The sequence below is a fragment of the Lemur catta genome, chromosome 21, assembly GCF_020740605.2.
Source record: "Lemur catta isolate mLemCat1 chromosome 21, mLemCat1.pri, whole genome shotgun sequence".
Classification (NCBI taxonomy): Eukaryota; Metazoa; Chordata; class Mammalia; order Primates; family Lemuridae; genus Lemur; species Lemur catta.
The window spans coordinates 18,178,775-18,201,918 of NC_059148.1; the positions used below are offsets into that span (position 1 = coordinate 18,178,775).

Sequence of the window (23,144 nt, forward strand, 5' to 3'; positions counted from 1 at the left end):
GCTAGAGGTTATTTTCATTCCTTTTAGACAGTGCTGCAGGCCAGCCACCGTTGGCTCTAGAGGACTGACCTTTAACCGCCTTTTGCTCCCGTTGGAGGAGGATCATGCTAAATGCTGTGCCTTTGCCCAACGCTAATCCCTGTTCTTACATAGCAGGGCAGGTGTGGAGGCTGAAATGTTCCACGGTGACTTTGGAAATGGTTTCAGGTGCAATCAACAACAGAGGTGTCAGCCAAACAGCAAACGCAGTCAGCTGCCCGGGCACAGGACCAGGCAGGACTGTGCTGAGAATGTAGGAAATAGCCATTCTCCATTGCCCACTGTGGACTGGGCACAGGGACTTCTCACGAATCCCTCACAGCCCTTTGCAGGGGGAGGCTGTCAACTCTTGCTCACGATGAGGAAACCAAGGTTCAGAGAGGCCCACTTACCACAAGTCACACAGCTGGTAAGTGGCAGAGGTGGGTTTCTAAAGTAAGAGGCAATATATATAATGCTGAGTTTTCAAATGGGGGCAGTTTCGCTCCCTAGGGGACATATGGCAGACATTTTTAGTTGTCACAATGTTTTGGGTGGGGCTACTGGCATCCAGTGGGTAGAGACCAGAGATGCCACTCAACATTCTACAGTGCACAGCACAGCTCCCCACACTAAGAATCGGACATAGGGCTGCAATTGAGAAATCTGATAGACTGAAACCATCATCCCAGCCTTCGAATCCAGAATCTACCACTTGGAGCCTGTACAATCCTGGGAAAGTTACTTCAATACTCTGTGCCCCTCCATCCCCTCATAGGATGGAAATATTAATGGCATCTGCCGGGGCCTGGCCGGCAGTGCATAGCTTGCAACACTTTAGGGGCCATGCCTCGCTGCAGGGGAACCATTACTGGAGCCTGTTAGGCGAGGGCCCTGGCTTTAACCAGCCCTTACCTCTCTCACTCTCTCTCTTCTTCTGAAACCAGGGATGGTAACAGCTGCCCTGACTGCCGAGAGCTGGTTTTGAGCCATGCAATGCTGTAGTTACTATTAGTACCAGGCAAGAAAGCAAGAAAGGACATTGTGTAGCCCAGTAAAGGCTGGTAACTTAGGACTTACCTTGCAGACAACACAAAACTAGACTCCAAAACAAATGGACCCTTGAGAATTTTTCAGGCCACCTACCCCCCTCAATACCTCCTGAGATAACCACTTTGGCTAGGCCAGGGGTGGCCCATGGGCCAAACCCAGTCTGCCATCTGTGTTTCTACCTCCCACAAGCTAAGAATGGTTTAAACATGTTTTAAATGAAAAAAAAAAAAAATCAGAAGAATTTTGTTCTGTGACACATGAAAATGCTACGAAATTCAGATTTCACTGTGCATAAATAATGTTTGACAAGAACACAGCCAGGCCCGTTCAATTACATATCTATGGTTGCTGGTGCAGGAAACAGAGGAGGTAAGTAGTTAAAACAGAGACCATACGGCCACAAAGCCAAAAAATATTTACTGTCTGGCCCTTTACCACAACAGTTTGCTGACCCCGAGCTAGGCAGGGAGTTTCAACCCCGTCTCCAGGAGCTTTAAAAGAATCTGATGTCCGGGCCCCACCCTGGACTAATTAATTAATCGGCATCTACATTTTTCAAAGTGTCCCCTCCAACCAGGAAATTCTAATGTGCAACCAAGAGCAAGAACCACCAATAGATGTACAACCAACATGGCAATGCAACCAACATTTCTGAGCAGAATTCCCAGGGCAGTGAAGTCCCTCGTAATGGGGGACCGCGGACCTCACTAAACACCCAATTGTGGCTGAGCATGGTGGCTCACGCCTACAATGCCAACACGTTGGGAAGCAGAGGCAGGAAGATCGCTTGAGGCCAGCAGTTTGAGGTTACAGTGACCTGTGATCACACCACTATCCTCCAGCCTAGGCAACTGAGCAAGACCCTGTCTTTAAAACAAAAGCCCAGATTCTTCTGCCAACCATGCCCAACTGCATTTCAAAACTTTCTTCTCCACTCTGATCCACATTAATTTCTCCATTTGCTGAACTTTGACCCCATGCTCAAGCCAAGGAAAACTGGTCATCACTTGAGACTTCGCCTACATATGAGTTCTGGCTCTGTAGATGGTTCAGGTCTTCAGGACGGGACCCTAAATGCCTCTTGACTCTGGAAGGCTCTTTTGCAACTGAACTCTGGCTTCACTGTTATCAGCTAGTGCAAATGTGTCTGCCAAGCTGGGCAGCGCTCAAGATCTCCCGAGTACAGTTGCAATAACTGTAGAAAGCCCTATGAGGATTAGCCCCCTTGACAGATGAGAAAACTGAGGTTCCAAGGCTTGATGCCACTTGCTCAAGGGCACACAGCTCCGTGGCAGAGTTGGGCTGTCTGACTCCATCTTTTTAGCAACTCTAAGCTAAGAGAATAATATAGTCACCCAATAAAATTTACCCATATTGTTATAAATAGAGGAACCCCATGTCCTAGACTCGCTGGGACAATTCAGAATTCTTGCGAGTTTATTTTTTTTGGATTAAAGTGGTTTGTGAAATGTATTTACGTTGGGCTTAAAGTGTACAGTTAAATGTTGCCAGGCACAGTGTAGTCCCAGCTACTGGGGAGGCTGAGGCAGGAGGATGGCTTGAGCCTAGGAGTTTGAGGCTGCAGTGAGCTATGTTCGTGCCTGTGAGTAGCCACTGCACTCCAGCAGCCTGGGCAACAGAGAGATAAACATAAAAAAAAAGGATTGATACATTAATCTTTTTGTGTAAAATAGCTTAACAGATCCAAAAAACACATATACTTTGTAGATACGGCCTGATTTGTGTACACTGTGACTTGAGTGTTTATGCCAGAGGAGTTAGATTAGGGTCCCAATGTGTCAGAAATGTGACTTCTGTGCTCCGCCTGTATACACCAGAAAGACTGTGACCCAAAGCCTGGTCCCTGCCCCTCTCTGGGCCCTTTGCTCAGACACAGCCGTGGCACGTCACAGAGGATCCCCTTAAAGACGCTGTTAGTCTGCTCTGCAGAAGCAGCAAAGATCTGGAAGGCCGGCCTCCCTCCTGGCCGGCTGCCTGCAGGGCTGGGCCACATCTCTGGCCTTGTCCGAACCTCCCATCGCAGAGCTAAACAACCTCTGAGCCCCTTCCGCCTCCAGGAGCCCTCGCTTCCCTGGCCTGCCCATGAGTCACAGGAACTAGTTACGGGGCCATGTCCTTTAGTCTTCCGACTCATCCATCATTAGCAGGGGCCTCTTATTTTTGAAGGAGTCTACTCAGGCAGGCTGTGCTCTCCAAGCAGTAGAACCTGGCTGCCTACACAGTGGGCCCTTTGGATGGCCGCCTGGGTTCAAACCCCATTCTGCCCTCACCAGTGCTGAAGGCCTCAGTCTCCTCATCTGTAAAATGGGGTTGACAGCTTCCACTTAGTGCCCCCTGGTGGTGCTGCAAAGACGGCATGAGGTTGCATCTACAAAGCACTCGGCCTGGCCGGCTAAAAGCAGCCCATGAATGGGAGCAGCTATTGCCGTTACACTCATCAGCTTTAAACTGGAATTACTGAGAAGACATCCGGCTTCCCTGCTGGATCAGGAGTTCCTGGAGGGCAGAGGGCACGTTTCCCAAACACTTTTGTGTTCCTTCCTGCTCCCAGATGCAAGCCTTATTCATGGGAAGTGTGCAAAGAAGGTTTATGGAGCACATAAATATATCCTAAGCAAATAAAAGATGGAGGCAGAGATTCAGCTACACGAGTATTCCTCATCTTGCTGTTTATAACAGCAAAAAAGGAGAAGCAGCCTGAATATCCACTACTTACAGAGGATTACTTATACGTTTTTAAGGTGCACCCATTTAAGGGAAAGCTACAGACCCACTAAAAAGCATGTCATAGAACAGTGTCGGCAAACATTTTCTGCCAAGAGCCAGACAGTAAATAGTTTAGGTTTTACAGCCAGTCTCCGTCCCACTACCCGCCTCTGCCAATGAAGCACACAAACAGTGACAGACTAAAACTAAACGAATGATCGTGGCTGCATCCCAATAAAACTGTATTTGTGGATGCTAAAATTTGAATTTCATGTAATTTTCACATGTCACAACGTAGCATTCTTCTTTGGATTTTTTCCACCCTGTAAACATACAGAAACCATTCTTTGCTCTCAGGCCATACAAAAACAGGAAGCTCATAGTTTACTGAGCCCCATGGTAGAAAAATACTTAATGCTGAGTGAAAAAGCGAGTTACAATTCGACATGTCCTGCATGACTCAAGTCTACAAACCGTAACTGCACGGAGAAAAAGGTTGTGAGGATATACAACTACTCTTACCAAAGATCACATGGGATAAGATTATGGGTGATTTTTGTTCCTGCTTTTTGCTTAACAACACTTTTCTGAATTTTTAACAACAGACATAGCACTGCTTCGGTAATTTTTTAAAAGTGCAATAAAATGAAAAAAAGAAAAGAAACAAAATCAAGTAGGCGGAGCAAAGAAGCACTCACGCACAAAGATGCCTACGCTAATCTGCTCAGAAAATGACCCTAAATACGATGCCTGCTCAAGTTCACGTTGATTGGCTCCAGGCGTCAGCTTCCGAAAGACCCGTCTCCCATAACCTTCACCTTGCCCGAGGCTAAGGAGAGGAAAGGGGGAAAGGGTGGCCCCCACCAAAGGCTCAATCTTGAGGCACCTGTGTGCTCCGGGGAGCCCTTCTCCAAGCACCGCCACTGCCAAGTCCAGCCTCCTCTTCTCCCGCCAAGGCCAGCTAGTGTTTTCCAGGCGGGCTCCATCTCCCCAGCGCCCAAAGTTAAGCCTGCATTGCTTTGGGTGGGGGTGGGGAGGGGGGATGCTCAGAGGACGCACAGCTTGACCTCTGGGTGGGAGGGAGAGGACTACCCTAAGTCGGTAAAAGATAACGGTCATTAAAATCGTAAGCTTACTTACTTTACGTTGTGATCAGAGAAACAGACCTTGCACTTGGCAGGACTCATGTTGACCGCCCCGCCGGCCGACCCCACCTGGTTCCTGCAGGGGTGCAGAGCACGCACCCCGTAATTCCCTGAAACACACCCGGGGCCCCGGGGCCCAGCGGGGCAGCCAGGTCGCGACGGGGAGGCGGAGGCGCTGGCCCGGGGCGCCTTGGGCGGGGCTCTGCAGCCGCCGGCGGGCGTCCAACTCCGCGCTGCGCTTGCTCCATCCCGAAGCGCGCCCCGCACGCAAGGGTCTGTGCAGACGCGCCCGCCCCGGCCCCGCCCCGGCCCCGCCCCCGGGACTCCGCCTCCCGGAAAGGCCCCGCCCCCGGCCCAGCCCCTCGCAGCCCGCAGCTGACCTTGGTTGGGCACCTGATGTTAAAAATCTTGGCTTCCCAGTTCCACGGGCAGGTTCGCTCTACGCCGCCCAGGTGAGCTTCCAGCACGCACTTGGCGCCACCTGGGCCCCCGGCTCCTGCCGTGATCCTGCACAAACTCCTAAGACTCACGCTCCCTGGGTGCGCCTTCGTGCGTTTGTCCCGCTGAATCCGCGCAGCGATCTCACTGTTTCTATCCCCGTCACACAGAGGAGGAAACGGTGGCCCAGAGACGCATGTCACCCTAAAGCGCCAGAGCCGACGACTGGCACCCAGACAAACGGATTCCAGTTAGAATGAATGGATGCTTCTTCAAGTGGTAGTATAATAGATACGAAAGATCCAAAACACCGCCTAGGAAATACTGCAGTGATAATAAATGTAACTATTTTCACAGCAAACAAGCAAAAAATAATGTCAATGTTGGCAAGTAACTTCCCTTCAAAAGGCACAGCAGGGACACACCTCTAGGCGGCGCCAACGACTCGGCTACGGTGTGACCCGTGCGGCCTCCACCGGCGACAGCTGTTTAACCAACCCCGCCTGAGCGTGCGCTCAGCTGTGCTCTAAATATGCAGTAAATATTTCAGCAACAGGTTAAACAAAAACAACATGTGAACAAAATTCTCAGTTCAGAATTTCTAGGAAGTTCTTCAGGGCCTTGTCTTCGCCTCCTCCAAAAAAGAAACCCACGTTAGGCTGATTTTTTTTAAAGTTTCAAACCCAAACCAGAAAGTGTTCATCCTTTGAAGGATCCAAATTTAAATGTCACCACCTCAAATTAGGGAAAGCAATGAAAAGCAAGAAAGGAAGATATTGCAAAACGCTCCTTCCCTAGTCAGTTGGGATCGTGCAAAAGAGAACCGTTCGCTGGCGTCCTTGCGCATTGCTCTAGATTTCTATTCTCTGTTGCAAAAAACCCCACACTCCTCGAACACTGTGTGGATATTTTAACTTCTTAGCCTAACACACCACGCTTTCCCCCCCGGGGTCTCAAGAAAGGGATGTCACTTAGATGCGCTGGCTCTGTGTTCCACCACAGTGATCGTGACTTGGAGTTTTCTTTGCATTATTAGGGAACAGAAGGTGGGAAGTAAATAATAGACACACCCGTGCACAACGGCCTCTTTATACAAACACCAACAGTCGTGCTTTTTGATGAAACAGTTTAAACGTGGCTGTCGTTGCCGTCTCATGCTTTAAGCACTTCCTCTCAGACTTATCAGAGGCTAAATTTAACTTGCTAGTACCGCAAAGGGCAAAAAACCCAGGCCAATGGCAATGTGCGCACTAAATCAATAGGAAAACGAGAATGCAGATGGAAAGACTGCAGTGAGTGGCCTTGGACTTGTCTTTACCCTCCAGCATGACCTTGGGCAGATCCCTTCTCTCCACTGCATCTATGAAATCATCCACATCTACTTGCCTTTATCAAAAGCATAGCCAAATAAAATAATCCCTTTCAATATAGGATGGGGGAAATAGTACATGAAGGATAGAGCAGAAGTGAATGATTTTTCTCAAACAGAGTAAATGACCCTGAGGGAGGAGGTGGAAGTATGAGCGGTTAGTTACTCTGTACCCTGTATTCATTTAATAGTCACACCTCCCCAAAAGCTTCCATATCCATTCCACAGACAGAACAACTCAAAGACAGGGATCGTCTTTCTCCCAAGCTCCCAGAAAACATTTTTAGGAGCTAAAGAGTTTGAAAATGGGGTTTCTGCCAGCCCCCTCCCAAATCAATAAATAAATAATTAAAATATTATAGAAAGATCCTTGGCATTCCATTCTGGGACACATAAAAATATTATAGACAATTTAAAGTTTCCTGACCTGCCTATTACGAAAAGCCCAGGAGAGGGGGTGTGGATGGGGAGAAGGAACAGGGAGAGGCTGGGAGACTGTGCTGTGAGCCCACCCAGGATGCTGTCTGGGAGAGAGCAGGTGGCACCAGGTCCCTGAAGTCGGTTTGCTTTCCTGCTGTTTCTTCTCCTGCCTCCACCTTCAGGGCCCCCTCCCCCACACCCAGACCACACAGAGCCTCATTTGTCTTCCCAGAACCAGAGGCCTATGTTGCTAAACCTCTCTCACCGCAAGGATCCCAACATGAGCAGCGGCAGGGAGGAAGGATCTGGCACCCGTGTGCTGCCTTGGACTTTATCCTTTTATCGGGGACACTTCACCTGCCTTTTCTTTCTTTTTTTGTTTTTGTTTTTTTTTTTTTTGAGACAGCATCTCACTCTGTTGCCCGGACTCCTGGGCTCAAGTGATCCTCCTGCCTCAGCCTCCCAAGTAGCTGGGACTACAGGCATGTGCCACCATGCCCAGCTAATTTTTTCTATATATATTTTTAGCTGTCCATATAATTTCTTTCTATTTTTAGTAGAGACGGGGTCTCGCTCTTGCTCAGGCTGGTCTCAAACTCCTGAGCTCAAGCGATCCACCCACCTCGGCCTCCCAGAGAGCTAGGATTACAGGCGTGAGCCACCGTGCCCAGCCCGCCTGCCTTTTCAATCCTCTTCCTCCTCCGTGCACAGAGGTTGCTACATCTTCAAAGTGTAAGTCCGGCCAGGGCTTGGGGATGGCCATGACCGCAGGCGGGCACCTGGGGAGAAGCCCACTTCATGGACGGCGACTGAACCGCCTCTGGGCTGTCCTCTCCTGGCACCTGCTCCCACTCGATCTCAACAACGTTCTGAGGTAGGCACCGTACCATCCGGCTTCAGCAGAGCGGAAATTGTAGCTCAGAGAGATAACGAGACAGGGCTGAACCCAGACCTGACTGCGGGTCCCGGGCTCTTACTATGACACTTGAATCTAATGGCAACAATGGCGGGGTGGGGTGGCTCACGCCTGTAATCCTAGCACTCTGGGAGGCTGAGGCAGGCGGGAGGATCGCTCGAGGTCAGGAGTTCGAGACCAGCCTGAGCAAGAGCGAGACCCCTGTCTCTACTAAAAATAGAAAGAAATTATATAGACAGCTAAAAATATATATAGAAAAAATTAGCCGGGCATGGTGGTGCATGCCTGTAGTCCCAGCTACTCGGGAGGCTGAGGCAGGAGGATCGCTGAGCCCAGGAGTTTGAGGTTGCTGTGAGCTAGGCTGACGCCACGGCACTCTAGCCCGGGCAACAGAGCAAGACTCTGTCTCAAAAAAAATAAAAAATAAAAATAATGGCAACAAGTGCACTGTGGGTACTGCTTTTTAAGTGTTGTGCTCAGAGTAACTCAATTAAAACTCAAAGTTTTAATTGGCAACTCAAAGCAAGGCTGATCCCAGCCCAGTGAGGGAGGTAACACGATGACCTCATGTCAGAGGACAGAAAGTCACCCAACTTGGCCCCAGGTCGCAGGACAGCAAAGTGCAGGAGTCGGCATGCCAGTCTCCAGGCTCTCTCCACAAATGATGGGAAATGCTCTGGCCTCCCTGAGGGCAGAGGTTGGGGCCCCCGTCTGTGCACCCACAGAGCCAACTGCAGTGCCCGGCACCCAGCAAGGCTGCAGAAAGTGCTCCTGAGCCAACGAACGGATGGGCCGAACCTTAGATTCTCCACTTGACCATTCCATCCCTTAAGGTGTCCTCGGTCTTGCCTAGACCCCAGACAACCTGCGGTGATTTGCCAGGGAGAAAAAGGTTCTGCATTAACAAACTTTCCCCCCATTTTCCAGCTACTCATTTCCTCTATCTCCTGGCCCCCTCCCCGCTGCCCACCCTTCCAAACGCAAGGAACAAAGCCACAGACTATTAGAGCCACGAAGGACCTCTGAGCATTCAGTCCAGTCCCCAAGAGGGCAGGGGATGTCCCCAAGCTCACATAGCTTAAAGGTTGCCCGATAAATTGCCCCTATATCGTGACCCTTCCTGCTCATGGAGAGGACACATTAGGAGGATGGAGGTCCCCATCCTGGAGCCCCAGCCTCTTAACCCCCTGGGGGAGGGCCAGGCAGCAACGCCAACGCTGGCAGTTGGAACAGCGATGTCTGATCCATGTCTGCTGAGCGTCTGGGTTTGAATGGTGCTCTGGACCTAGGGTTATCTTGCTGGGAGACCTTGAACCTCTTATCTAGGAGGTGATATGATTGGTTCACTCTTTCCCCCAATATCTGTTATACTGTTTTATGATTAGACAGTGTTCAAATGTGTTATAAAAATGATCATTAGAGCAGAAAGTTAGAAAATGCCTGAGAAAATTTAAATCACTCGTAATTGTACTGCATAAAAACAATCGTTCACTATTTGGAGACACTCCTTACGGCATCTCTAGACATAAACACACACTCACACGCATATTTATTAATCGCATTTATTAATCAGAAGCATTTTTTGTGTGTGTGCTTACTACGTGCCAGGGACTACTCTAAGTGCATTCCACACACTCTACGATCCCCACCATCCCTAATCTGAAATTCCCAGGACGTGATGTGCATCAGAACTTGGGAATTTATTTTTCAGGAAGATAAAACTTCATGTTCCGCATTATCCCATTAATATTTCAGCAGCCAAGGCATGAGGATTCATAGAAAATGGGATAAATAGTGACTAGAAGTCACTTTGCATCAATTCAGGACAGGTTTTGCTGCTAAATGAGGCCACCATCCATTTAAGAACTTCAGTGTCCTAACTTTAAGTCTCAGGACTGCAGCTGAAACCTGAGGGATCCTGGACTGTCCCATCCCTTTCAATCCACACGTGCACCCCACAGGATGGTACCGTTAGGGAACAAGCCAGGAGGACGGTGGCTCTGAACCTGAGTATCAGACCCCAGGCCCACTGTATACTACTAACCAGGTAGCACAAAGCCATTGGACCTGCATTCTTAGCCAGCCCTTGTCAAGTGGTAAAAGGAGAGGAAGGGAGAGTTTGCACAACCGTATCAAAGACAGAAGAAAAATTTTAAATTGGAGTTCAACCCTACAACTAGTTTACAACGTCACAAGATACATGCAGAAAGAATTCTATGAAAACAAAAATTAACTGCTGACCAAGAGCAACCACTAGAAATGCCCATTCATTAGTTCATTCATTCACCCATTCATTCATTCATCCGTCCACTCCCAGACTCGTTCATCGAGTGCTGTGCACCCCCCCAAAATGCAGAATTCTGTCTTTGCAAGCTTGCGTTGCTCATTTCATTCATGCGTTTAGCACACGTTCAATCACAGTCGACCATGACCCAGCACTAGGCTAGGCGGCGTGGGCAAGTGGAGAGCACCGTGCACACGGCCCTGCCTCACGGAGCTTGCTGTTCAGGGCAGGGGACACCCAACAATCCAGCAGAGAAGTAAGGAAATAAAAGACACGATCTCAAGGAGTGATTCCAAGTTGCGAAGGCAGTAAATCAGAGTGATTGCTAAAGACACCGGGGGTGGGAGGGCAACAGGAAAGGCCCTTAGGGGAAGTGACTTTGAGGGGCAAAGAGCTAGGAGTGGAGGCAGGACCAACTACAGAATTTGCAGGGCCCAGTGCAAAATGCAGATACGGGGCCTCTTGCTGAAAAATTGTTAAGGATTTCAAGCCGCCAACAGCAGAGCATCAAACCACGCGCAAGGTCCCCTGTCAGCACAAGGCACGCCTGTGAAGCTGGCCCTAGTGGGAGGTCTGGGGTGAGGGGTAGAGAGAAAGAGAACATTCCAGTTCATGGGGAGCAGCAAGTGCAAAGGTCCAGAATGGGGACACAGTTGTGAAAGTCCTGGGATGGGGAGGGCCCTGCAGGCAGGAGAAGGCCCCTGTGAAGCCGGCTGCAAAAAGAGCTTCCTCCCGAACCACAGGCTTAAGCACGAGCATTTTCCACCCACGCCTCCCCGCATTTCCAGCGAGGGGCTGGCAGGCAGAGGCCGGCATGGGAGGTGGCCTTCCAGGGCAGAGCAGAGGCTGGGGGGTTCCCTGGGGAACCGCAGAGGGCAGGGCAGAGCCACAGACATGAGTCACTTTATGCTGTGGTTTCCATGCGAGAGCAAAGCCCTGGTATAAAGACCCTAGGCTGCTTCTCCCGGGCCTGAGTTTTCCATCTTGGAAGTGGAGAAGGGATTGGATAGGGTCTGGAAGGGCCAACCCAAACCCTTAGTCCCTGCTTCTGTTTTGCAGAAACTGGGTCTCAGTAAGTTGGGAGATTTGCCTGAGGGTACAAGGGTACAAACCATGTAGCAGTTTATCAGAAAAAACAGTAACAATTTAAAAAGGGAGCTTCCTGGATTCAACTAATAGGAAGTCTTTTTTTTTTTTTTTTAGAGAAAGCATCTCACTCTGTTGCCCAGGCTGGAGAAGAGTGGCATGATCACAGCTCACTGCAACATCCCACTCCTGGGCTCTAGGGATCTTCCTGCCTTAGCCTCTGGAGTAGCTGGGACTACAGGCATGCGCCGCCACACCTGGCTAATTTTTTTTTTAAATTCTTTTAGAGATGGGGTCTTGCTATGTTGCCCAGGCTGGTCTCAAAGTCCTGGCCTCAAGCGATCCTCCTGCCTCTGCCTCCCAAAGTGCTGGGATTACAGGCAAGAGCCACCACTCCTGGCCTTGTTCACCATATCTGCCTTCTTGGGTCCGGCTTCATTTCCTCAACCCTCCAGCCAGCTGGGCTGTAGGTCCTCACTGGCCAGCCTGCCCACACCACTGTTAAATAAAATGGACAGGAGGCTGTGGTTTTGAACTAAGCTCCTCTAGAAGGCCCCAACAGACCAAACCAAAATGGATCATTCGGGTCAAGTGCCACGTAATCAAATTGAACTTTGAAGCACACCAGTTTTCCAAAAGAACAGGAGATTGACAGCGACCAATCAGAAGGGGGCCAGTTTACCTGAGCTGGCATGATAAGGAAATCCTTCCGTTTTAACCGTATAAGGAAAGTCACTTTGAAACGATGAATCTGCTCTCTGTCCCTTGTTCCCTGTTTCTTCAGCCCTTTTCTGTCTCTAAAGCCAAGCTCCTCTGCTCAACTCCTCGGACCAGCCAGGCTGTTTTATAGAATGAGGTGTTGCCTGATTCTAGAATCACTCATAAAAACCAGTTAGACCTTTCAACTAAATTTGTTGTGATTTTTGTCTTCTTACGGCACCCTTTATGGCCCACACCCCAAAATCTGCTTGACTGTTGACCTGCGGACCCCTGGGAAGAGGCATTACTACCCTGTACGAGAAAAGGCCCAGAACTGGAGGCTCAGAGGGGAGAAGGGACCGACCCCAGGTGACACAGGACACCGGTCCTCCCTGTGACAACCCCACAGTGTCCGTTCATCTCTACGTTTTGTACTTCTTGTGTATAAAAACCAGGATCCCTGTGTCCTTCCAGCCAGTCCTTTGCTGGGACAAGACGAGGATAAAAGATTTACTATAATGCTAGGTTTTAGTGCAATGGAGATACAAGGGCAGGAAATTCACTCAATATTTTGGATTTATTTCCTCTATGAAAGATAGGTAAGTATCTTTTCCCTTTATAAATGCACCAGCTCAGAAAAGCTGTGGTTCAAGCACACATCAGCAAAGACCCCTCAAAAATGGCAGAGGAAGATGGTGGGTGGAAAGTTAGGAGACTTCTCCCTCTTCCAGGATAAGCTACCATTTATGGATGCTTATATTCCTTTGCCAGGTACCTTAGAAATATTAGTTCGTTTAATCTTTACAACTTTCTGGGAATCTAAGACTCAGGGAAGAAGAAGAAGAATGATGATGCTATTATTTTGTCAAGTCTGTTGGTTTGATAAGTTCCTAGCGCCAGGGGAAATAAGTCAGACAATTGGTTCCTTCTTACCCATTAGGTTTGGATCTGCCCTGTTCCATACAATAACTGCCAACCATATGAGGCTATTTAAGCTTTAAATTAATTGAAATTTAAATTGAAAACTCAGTTCTGGACCAGTCGCAGTGGCTCACACCTGTAATCCTAGCACTTTGGGAGGCTGAGGTGAGAGGATCACTTGAGGCCAGGAGTTTGAGACCAGGGAAACATATCGAGACCACATCTCCACAACATTTTTTTTTTTTTTAAATTACATGGCGGCATGTGCCTGTAATCCCAGCCACTTGGGAGGCTGAGGTGGGAGGATCCTTTGAGCTCAGGAGTTCGAGGCTGCAGTGAGCTATGATTGTGCCACTGCACTCCAGCCTGGGAGACAGACAAGAACCTATCTCTTAAAACAAAACAAAACAAAACAAAACAAAACAAAACAAAACTCAGTTCAGTTCCACAGCTCAACTGTCACATGTGACTAATGGCTGCCATATTAGGCAGTGCAGTTCTAGAACATTTGATTCTAGACATTCCATCATGGCACAGCATTCTGTTAGAACCCGCTGGTCTAGCTTGAAAGTTGCCTCTTCCGAGAGCTCCTCCCTGACTTGACCACATCTTTCTAAAATAGATCCGCCCTTGGGTATTCCCTCTTTACCCTGTTTCCTTCCTGGCACTGGATACACTCACAAACAATCTTAATTTGTTTCCCTATTTATTTGTACATTTGTCATTGCCCTGCTAGGATGTAGGCTCCCTGAGAACGCAAACATACCCATCTTGTTTCCTGCTGGAGCTGTCGCGATAAATGTATCTCCCCATCCCTCCCACTTATGCAGGTACCTGCATAGCTGTCACCCATCGCAGACGCAGGCCAACAGACCCGGCCTTGGAACTTGGCACCAGCGCTTCCTAGCTATGAATCTTGGGAACGAAATGTCACCTATCTGAGCCTCAGTTTTCTCATCTCTAAAATGGGTATCTACCGCCAGCCTTGTTATATAAGGGATAAATGGATAATTTATACAAACTGTAGGTAGAAGGAGGGCAGAGCAGCTCACGCATTGGGTGACAGGGGTGTGGGTGGGCAGAGGAGAGGCCCAGGAAAGGAGCTGGGAGGAATCCACTGCTTATGAAGCACCTATTGTATACCAAACTCTACATACTTTACAAACATGATCCCATCTAATCCTTTCCATATTTCACAGAGGAGAGGTTGAGGCTGGGAGAGGAGAAGGGTCATGTCCAAGGTCACACAGCGGGTGGTGTTGAACCCAACTCCTCCTGACTCCAAAGGCTGTGCTCTTCATACCAGACTCTGAAACTTTCTCTTCCTTTATCCTTTCTGCAAACTCAACATAGTCTTCCCCTGAAGATTGTTGGTATAGGGAATACTTGCCTTTTCCTTTTTCTCTGTCTTCTAGCAACCAGGGTTAAAAGAAGCTCACTGCTAACGGAAGAACCCATCTAGATTTTTCTCCTTGTGGTAGAGAGAGCACAAGAGATGCTTATAAGAATAGCCAATAAAAGTCCAGCCCCACGGAAGAAGAACAGACTGGAAGGAAGGAACATGAGAGCAGAGGTTCCTCGGGCTAGTCAAGTGACAGCTGGTGGCTCTTGTCTTCTCTCTGCTTTCCTGTATTTCTCATGTTTTCTACCTGGAACTGCTGTTTTCTATTTGTCATTTGCGGGCCGGGGATAAGAAAGTGGATAACAAGAACAATTTAAAAAAACCAAAGCCACCAACTGCACCCCGTGGGATGGTCCCACCTAACGGAACCGACAGGTATTCCTTTCCAACACTCAAACTGATAGAGACAACTAGAATGTTTGAGTCTCTGCTTTTTAGACATCACGGGGGGAGGCGTGTTTTTCAGTCCTTAGTTACCTGCTGAATGAATGAATGAATGAATGAACGTCTCTTTGGGAGCCAGGGAGGACTGTCCCTCCCTGCAGGCTCCCATCGTCATTTGTGGCCCTTGCCGGCCTGGGCTCATCTGGCTTAGATTGTAACTAGTGACACGCAAGGTCAGCCTTCCCAGGGAGGCTGAGACCTTCCAGAAGGCCAGTTTCCTCGCCCGGGGCCTGCGTGTGCCACAGATGGTCAACAAATGATTTTGAAAGGAGGGAGGGAAGGCAGGACAGAGGAAAGGCTCGTGTCTTCTGCTTTTCCGCAGAGCCACCCTGGAAGCGTTGGGGCTAGCAGGTGGCTCGACGGAGCGGGGAGGGGGGCAGACCCCACCCTAACTCTGCGCCCCCCATTACCAGGAGAAAGGGCACGTTACCTCATCGTGGGGGCGCGGGCCTCCGGATCACCTGCGGTCAGAAGCCCCTCTAGGGTCAGCGTCCCCAGGCTGGCCCGGCTGCCCTTCCGGGAAGACTCACGAAACGAGCCGGCGCCGGGGTCCTCGTCGGAGGAGTATTCGTCAAAGGAGCCCAGGATGAAGTTGGTCATCAGCTGTTTCTTGATGTTTGCCTGCTTCTTGTCCTCCCTGGAGGGGGACCCGGCTCGCTGGCCCTGGGGCTGGGCCGGGGAGGACAGGCCGTTGGTATCCGGGGCCTCCGGGTCGTCACTCCCCGTGCCATTGGCTTGGAGTTCTGGGGAGGGTGACACATCGTTGCAAGAAAGGGGGTCTCTTGGGGGCTTCTGGCGTGAGCGTGGCAGCGAGTTCCTCCGCTGATCGGCGTCTTTGGGACGTGTCGGGGACGCTGGCTCTGCCTGCCGGGGAGTCGTTGGCGGAGAGACGCTGTCGCCCCCGTTTTCCTGCGGTGGCTTCCCCGCGCCGTCCGAGTCAGGAAAGGGCTCCTGGCCCGGCATGGAACTCGCTTCTGATCCACTCACAGTGACTGGCTCCGAGTCCGTCATTTTCCGCCAGACTTTTAACCAGGAAAAGGTCAGGCAGGAGAAAACCAGACAAGATAGAAAAAGAAGCAAGACCATTCAGAAAATCTGTAAGGAGAAAAAGGCAGACATTTTAGGGTCGATATAATCCAGCTATTTCTCTCCCAAAGGAGCTAGTGGGGTGAGAGGCAGTCGGGGGGTCCGTGGTTTTGAGAAGCACAGGAAGAATGGAGGTGGGGCTCTGCTCCCAGGAGGAGAGAGAACATGGCCGTGGCCTTGGCCTTGTTGCTTCACCCCCCTGGATCTCGGTGTCCTGCCTCTAACTGAGGTGTCCTGGCACGTGCTCAACATAAATCACAAACACGCACGCGAGAGAGGACTCAATGGGATGATGCACGTGGGAGGACTTTTTCTAGCAGCATTACTCATAATGGCACCACATGGAGACAACCCAAGTACCCATGAACTGATGAATGCACAGTGGGGTCTATCCACACACGGAGCATTAGCCATAAAGAGGACCAAAGCACCAGTACATGCGACAGTGTGGATGGACCTTAAAAACTCACTAAGTTAAAGAAGCCACTCACGACACATCACATATTATGTGATTGCACATAGGTGAAATGTCCAGAGTAAGCAAATTCCAAGAGACAGAAAACAGATCAGTGGTTGCCAGGAGCTGGTGGAGCAGAGGTGGGTCTCAAGGGTGCAGTGTTTCTGTCTGGGGTGATGAAAATGTTCTAAAACCGATCGAGGCGATGGTTGTGCAACTCCATGGACGTACTGAAAACCACTGACTTGTACTTTGTGTGAATGGATTGCACAGTGTGTGAATTACATCTCAACAGAGCTGTTAGTTTTAAAAAAGACTCTTAACTATGTTGCACTTTATAAATATAAGGGGGCTGGGCTCGGTGGCTCACGCCTGTCATCCTAACATTCTGGGAGGCCGAGGCAGGAGGATCACTTGAGGTCAGGAGTTCGAGACCAGCCTGAGCAAGAGCGAGACCCATCTCTACTAAAAATAGAAAGAAATGATTTGGACAGCTAAATATATATATATTTACAATATATATATTATCTATATATATCTATAATATATATATTATATACATCTATCTATCTATCTATATATATATATATAGAAAAAATTAGCCAGGCATGGTGGCGCATGCCTGTAGTCCCAGCTACTCGGGAGGCTGAGGCAGTAGGATCGCTTGAGCCCAGGAGTTTGAGGTTGCTGTGAGCTAGGCTGACACCACGGCACTCACTCTAGCCGGGGCAACAGAGTGAGACTTTGTCTCAATAAATAAATAAATAAATAAATAAAAGGGGATTTTTGCCTCTGTCATCATCATTATCACTGTGGTATTATCATTGTCATTAAAGGACACCCTGCTGTATGCTTTCTCCATAGCACCTGTGCACTTAGCATGGGGTGTGCTTACAACTAGAATGGAAGCTCAGCAAGACCAGGTCTGGAACAGTTTCTGGTATGCAGTGAGGTCGTCACAAGTGTGTGCTGAATGAATGAATTCAGAGATTCTGATTTCTCACCCACACCTCTTTCTACCAATCACACTAATCCTGCCCTTTTAAAAAGGAGATCATTGTTATTTGAAGGAAATATTGTTTAAAAAATGGGGCCTGGCCAGGCACGGTGGCTCACGCCTGTCATCCCAGCACTCTGGGAGGCCAAGGCAGGAGGATCGCTCGAGGTCAGGAGTTCGAGACCAGCCTGAGCAAGAGTGAGACCCCGTCTATTCTAAAAATAGAAAGAAACAACTAAAAATATATAGAAAAAATTAGCCAGACATGGTGGCGCATGCCTGTAGTCCCAGCTACTCGGGAGGCTGAGGAAGGAGGATTGCTTGAGCCCAGGAGTTTGAGGTTGCTGTGAGCTAGGCTGACGCCATGGCACTCACTCTAGCCCAAGCAACAGAGTGAGACTGTGTCTCAAAAAAATAAAAAACAAAAAATAAATAAATAAAAAATGGGGCCTGAAGATGTTGAAATTTCTGAACCAATTTTGCCACAGTTACGTGGTAGAAGCATTACAAAACAAGGGCTACAAAGTTCAAGCAGACCCATTTGGTATCTAAATTCTTCTTAAATTTCAACACAGTGCTCTTAAGGGAAGTGGAAAAGTTCTCAAGATTTCCCAGAACTACACGATCCAAGAACTTCTTGCACTTTTGGCAACGGAATTTGCAGCTACGTTGGCGAGGGTATTTTCTAGGTAATACGTAGGGTCAGAAAGTTTTTTTTTTTTTTCTTAAGATCAGCAATTCTGTTTTTACAGAAAAGTCAGTCAAAGGTGGTTCAACATCAGTGTAACATACTACATTAATAGAATAAAGAAAAAAATCACATGATTATCTCAAGAAATGCAGAAAAAGCATTTGACAAAATCTAACCTTTGTGATAACAACATTCAGAAAACGAGGAACAACAACAAAAAAAAAGAAAACGAGGAACAAAAAGAGAACTTCAATATACTAAAGTGCATTTATGGAAAACCCACAGCTAACATCAGACTCCTTTAAGATCAGGAACAAGATAAGGATGCTTTCACCAATGCTATTCAACATTGTACTGGAAGCTCCAGCCGGAGGCATTAAACAATAAAAAGAAATAAACGGCATCCAAATTGGAAAGGAAAAAGTAAAGCCATCTCTATTCACAGATGATGTGATCCTATATATAGAACATTCCAAAGAAACCACACACATGCAGAAAAAACCTACTAACTGTAGACATAATAAACACATTAAGCAATGTTGCAGGATACAAGATCAACATGAAAAAAATCAGTGGTGTTTGTATATACCAGCAATAAACAATCTGAAAAGGAAATTAAGAAAACAATTCTATTTATAATAGTATCCAAAGAATAAAATGCCCAGGAATAAATTTAACCAAGGAGGTGAAAGATCTGTACACTGAAACATTCTGGAAAGAAATGAAAGACTTAAATAAATGGAAAGACATGGCATGCTCATGGATTGGAAGATTTATTGTTAAGATGGCCATAAATACTCAAAGACATAAACAAATTCATATGGAATTGTAAGGGGCCCCAACTAGCCAAAAAAATTTTTAAAAAGAACAAAGTTGGAAGACTCACATTTCCTAATTTCAAAACTAACTACAAAGCTATAGCAAACAAAACAGTGTGGTACTTAAAAATCAAACCCATTCATCTATGGACAATTTATTTTTGACAAGGGTATCAAGAACATTCAATGGTGAAGGAATCGTCTCTTCAACACATGGTGCTGGTTCAACTGGATTTCTACATGCAAAAGAATGAAGGGAACCCATACTTCATACCGCATACAATAATTAACTCAAAATGGATCAGAGACTTAAACATAAGAGCTAAAATCTTAGAAGAAAACTCTTCAACTCTTAGAGGAAAACATGGGGATAAATCTTCATGACCTTGGATTTGGCGATGATTCTTAGATATGACACCCAAAGCATGAGAAACATAAAAAAAAAATAGGTGCATTTGACTTCATCAAAATTAAAAACTTCTGTGAATCATATGATGCTATCAAGAAAGTGAAAAGGCAACCTACAGAATGGGAGAACTATTTACAAACCATATATCAGATAAAGGTCTAGTGTCCAGAATATATAAAGAACTCCCACTACTCAACAACAAAAAGACAAACAACCCAATTAAAAAAATGGGCAAAGGACTTGAATAGACATCTCTCCAAAGAAGATAAATAAATGGCCAGTAGGCACATGAAAAGACATTCAACATCCTTAGCCATTAGGAAAATGCAAATCATAACCACAATGAGATACCACTTCACAGCCACTAGGATGGGTGTAATCCAAATGAGAGAGAGAGAAAGAGAGAATCGTAAGTGTTGGTGAGGAGGTACAGAAATTGGAATTTTTTTTTTTTTTTTTTTGAGACAGAGTCTCACTCTGTTGCCTGGGCTAGAGTGCCGTGGCGTCAGCCTAGCTCACAGCAACCTCAAACTCCTGAGCTCAAGTCATCCTCCTGCCTCAGCCTCCCGAGTAGCTGGGACTACAGGCATGTGCCACCATGCCTGGCTAATTTAGAAATTGGAATTCTTGACCATTGCTGGTGGAATTTAAAATGGTGTGGTCGCTATGGAAAACACTTTGGTGGTTTCCTAAAAAATTTCAACATGGAATTACTAAAAGATCCAACAATCTCACTCCTAGGTACATCCCAAAAGAATAGAAAAAAGGGACTCAAACAAATACATGGCAGCACTACGGGTGCCTTTCTGATGCCCAGGGCTTGTTCTTACCCCAGGATTTCCCAAGCATGGCACAGGGACATTTGGGGCCAGAGAATTCCCTGTGGTGGGGGCTGTCCTGTGTGTTACAGTATGCTGAATGCAACCCCGGCCTCTACTCCTTTGATGCCAGTAGCATGTCCTCGCTCAGTTGCCACAGCCAAAAATGTCTCCAGACATTGACAAATGTCCCACGGTGGGGCAAGACTGGCCTCGGTTGAGAACCACTGGTCTCAGCGCCTGTGTCTACTCCCGGCCTTCCTCTTGCTTCTGAATGGGGAGCTGGGAGCCTCTGGGGGCAGAGCCTGTTTCTTCCCGTGACTGTTTCTCTTGCACATAGTAAACCCTCAATAAAAGCTTTTTAAAGCGTCAGCAAAAAAGGTCAGAGTCCTGAAGAAGCTGGCTCACACCTGCCCCCAGGAAAAATTCCAACCTGCGTAACCGGCAGATGGCATCGCCAAAATGTTGAAAAGCTCTCCCGGCTTCCCCAGAGGACCAGCAGGTTAGAGTCTTAGAGTCCTACCCCAGGCAGGAGGGTGTGACAGGGTGTGCGGGCCCTTCTAGACCTGGCTGACCCCTGCCAAGCGGCCACTGTCACCCTCACGCCTTCTGTAGGCCACACTGCCCTTTTCAGACTCCTCAGTCCACTCCCTTGGGGCTCTCTGCTCAGCCCACCCTGGCCGGCCGAGTCAGCCGGCGGGTACCTGTCACCTCCATCACAGTGACATGGACAACACAGTGTGGAAATGGGCTGTTCATTTGCCTGTCTTCCCTGACTGATTATGTCGTCCCTGGGGACATGGACTAAGTGCCATTCATTTAGGAGCTTTCTACCCAGCTTGGTGCTTGGCACACAGTAGGTCCTCAAAACCGTGTGCTGGATAAATGAATAAATCCATGAACACATATTGAGCAGCCACCGATGGTTTGAGCCGAGCTGGAACTTTGACTTGTAGGGTCTCGTTTCTGAAACTGCGTTCAGGAACCTCAGGGGAACGAGCCGGATGTCTCCATGGCAGCTCCGAAGGAGAGCACCTTATACAAATGTGGCCGATTTTAGGCAAATTTTAAATGTGCACATTTGCAACCGTGAGATATGAGAAATAGCAAGTGCACAACATTACCTCTACCCCAATTGAAAAACACTTGAATTATTGCTGAAAAAAAATGCAGCATCAAAACAAAAATGTGCTACGATGGTTTGGCATTTAGGAACCCTGAGAACACATTCATTACATTGATTCCCATTGGAGGAAAGCCAGTCAAATTATGCCAGTTTTGCATTTTGTAAGCTCTTTGGGAACTTGCTCAGGCAATCCTGGCTGACTGGGACTACGAATAAAAGGTGCGTGGAGAGGAGGCGGGTGGATGGGCAGACAGGCAAGGGGGTTAGACAGGCATGGCGGGTGATAGAGGGAGGGTAGCTCACGCTGCCAAGCTATATATCGGAGATTCTAATGAAAGGAGTGCCCAGCCCTTTCCCCAGTCTGGCCCTCTCTCGCTCTGCAAATATTTAAGATCGGCTGTTACTCCGGTGGATCTAATTCCCCAAACCCTCCTTGCCAGGGTTACCTTCATCTGCATAAAAAGCCTCAGGGTCTTCTCCCTTTCTTTGCAGAGTAGTGACTGCAACCCAACGGTCACTGCAGGAGAACTTCTCCCGAGTGAAACAAATGGGGAAACAGTTTGAGAAAGTTACCTAAGAAACTCTCAGGGCCTCAGTTTGCTCGTCTGTAAAATGGGGATACTAATTCTTGTCCCATTGACTGGCCTCGCCACGGCTCTCTGAGTAACATCTGTCCATATGCAGCATCTACACACACCTGAGCCATCAGGTTTATTGGGTGCCTACAAGCTTCCAAGATGCCTCACCTTCACCCCTGCCTCCAAGCCTTGTAACAACTCAGTGAGTGTTGCTATTGTCATTATTTTACTTCTATTTTACAGTTCGGTAAACGGTGGCTCAGAGATAGCAGCTCAGTAACTTGCTCAAATCAGGGCCTGACACCCATACCTTTCCCATGGCCCGCCACCACCGTGGATTTAAATAAACTCCAGAAGGCAGCACGTGGTACGAGGGGCAGGCAGACACCTGGCTGTGTACCTTTAAGCTGGAGCCGCAGATGGGACCTGTTAGCCAACAATGCTGGACACGGGCGGTGGTCTAGCACGAGCACTGATCATGCGGCTTGATTCCACTCGCAGGAAAGGCCAGAGGGGTCCAAGGAAACTCTGTGGACCACATCGCCGCAAGCCGTTGCCCTTCGCTGAAATATCCCAGCTGACTTGAAACCTGGACGCCCGCCAAAGCTAATTTTAACTTCTTGCAAACTGAATCCAAACAACAGCTACTCGGTGCCGGAGCAATCACGGTCCCCCGCCACACACACACAATGCCTGCAGGAAACCGCTTGGGCCCAGCAAGTGCTGTCCGGTGGCCAGCCAAGGGCAGGGCAGGGGCGAGGGCTGGGAGCTCGTCTTCCAGCTCCCAACCACCGCAGGCATATCCCCGTACCTAGCAGTGGCTTTGAAGGACAAAGGGGACAGAATGACAGCACCCAGCAACCCCCTGCCCTGCTTTGATTTTTCCTCCCAGCGAGAGTAACTCCCGAGCACCTGCTGACACTCACCGTCACAGGCGACGCGGCCACCAGCTCCATTCTGGTGCGAGTCTGACAGGCGTCCACAGGGTGACTAAGAGAACCTGGCCCGTGGGGTGTCACCTTTCAGCAGGAGGCTGGTGGCATGCATCAGGCCACAGGGGAGGGGCTTGGACCAGCCAGTGCTGTGACGCGGGTGCGTGTTTCCCCAGCTGGGCGTAGAGCACGCCTTTAGCTGCACCCGCAAATTTAAGCCGTCTGTGAAGGTCCTCGCTCAGCTCGCCTGACCCCAAGCTTAGCTGCTTAAGAGGCCGTCTACGTACCCTCTCGGGGGCCTGCTGTCCTC

At 48.5% G+C, this 23,144-nt stretch overlaps 1 protein-coding gene across 4 annotated transcripts in view; it reads right to left on the reverse strand.

Annotated features, from left to right (window-relative positions):
- ACACB (acetyl-CoA carboxylase beta) overlaps positions 1-23,001 on the reverse strand; it is a 98,951-nt gene extending 75,950 nt beyond the window's left edge. The window contains exons 1-3 of one of the 4 annotated variants that reach the window (XM_045534606.1): positions 22,829-23,001; positions 15,453-16,017; positions 15,353-15,383 (exon numbers count right to left, since the gene is read on the reverse strand). In XM_045534606.1, the coding sequence (XP_045390562.1) occupies positions 15,353-15,383; positions 15,453-16,008 (587 nt within the window). In that variant the 5' untranslated portion in view covers positions 16,009-16,017; positions 22,829-23,001. Of the gene's footprint in view, positions 1-4,938; positions 5,177-5,323; positions 5,498-15,352; positions 16,018-22,828 lie in introns of those variants that run through there. The other 3 variants (XM_045534605.1, XM_045534608.1, XM_045534607.1) reach the window with 3 other exon arrangements.
- Positions 23,002-23,144: the final 143 nt, after the last annotated feature.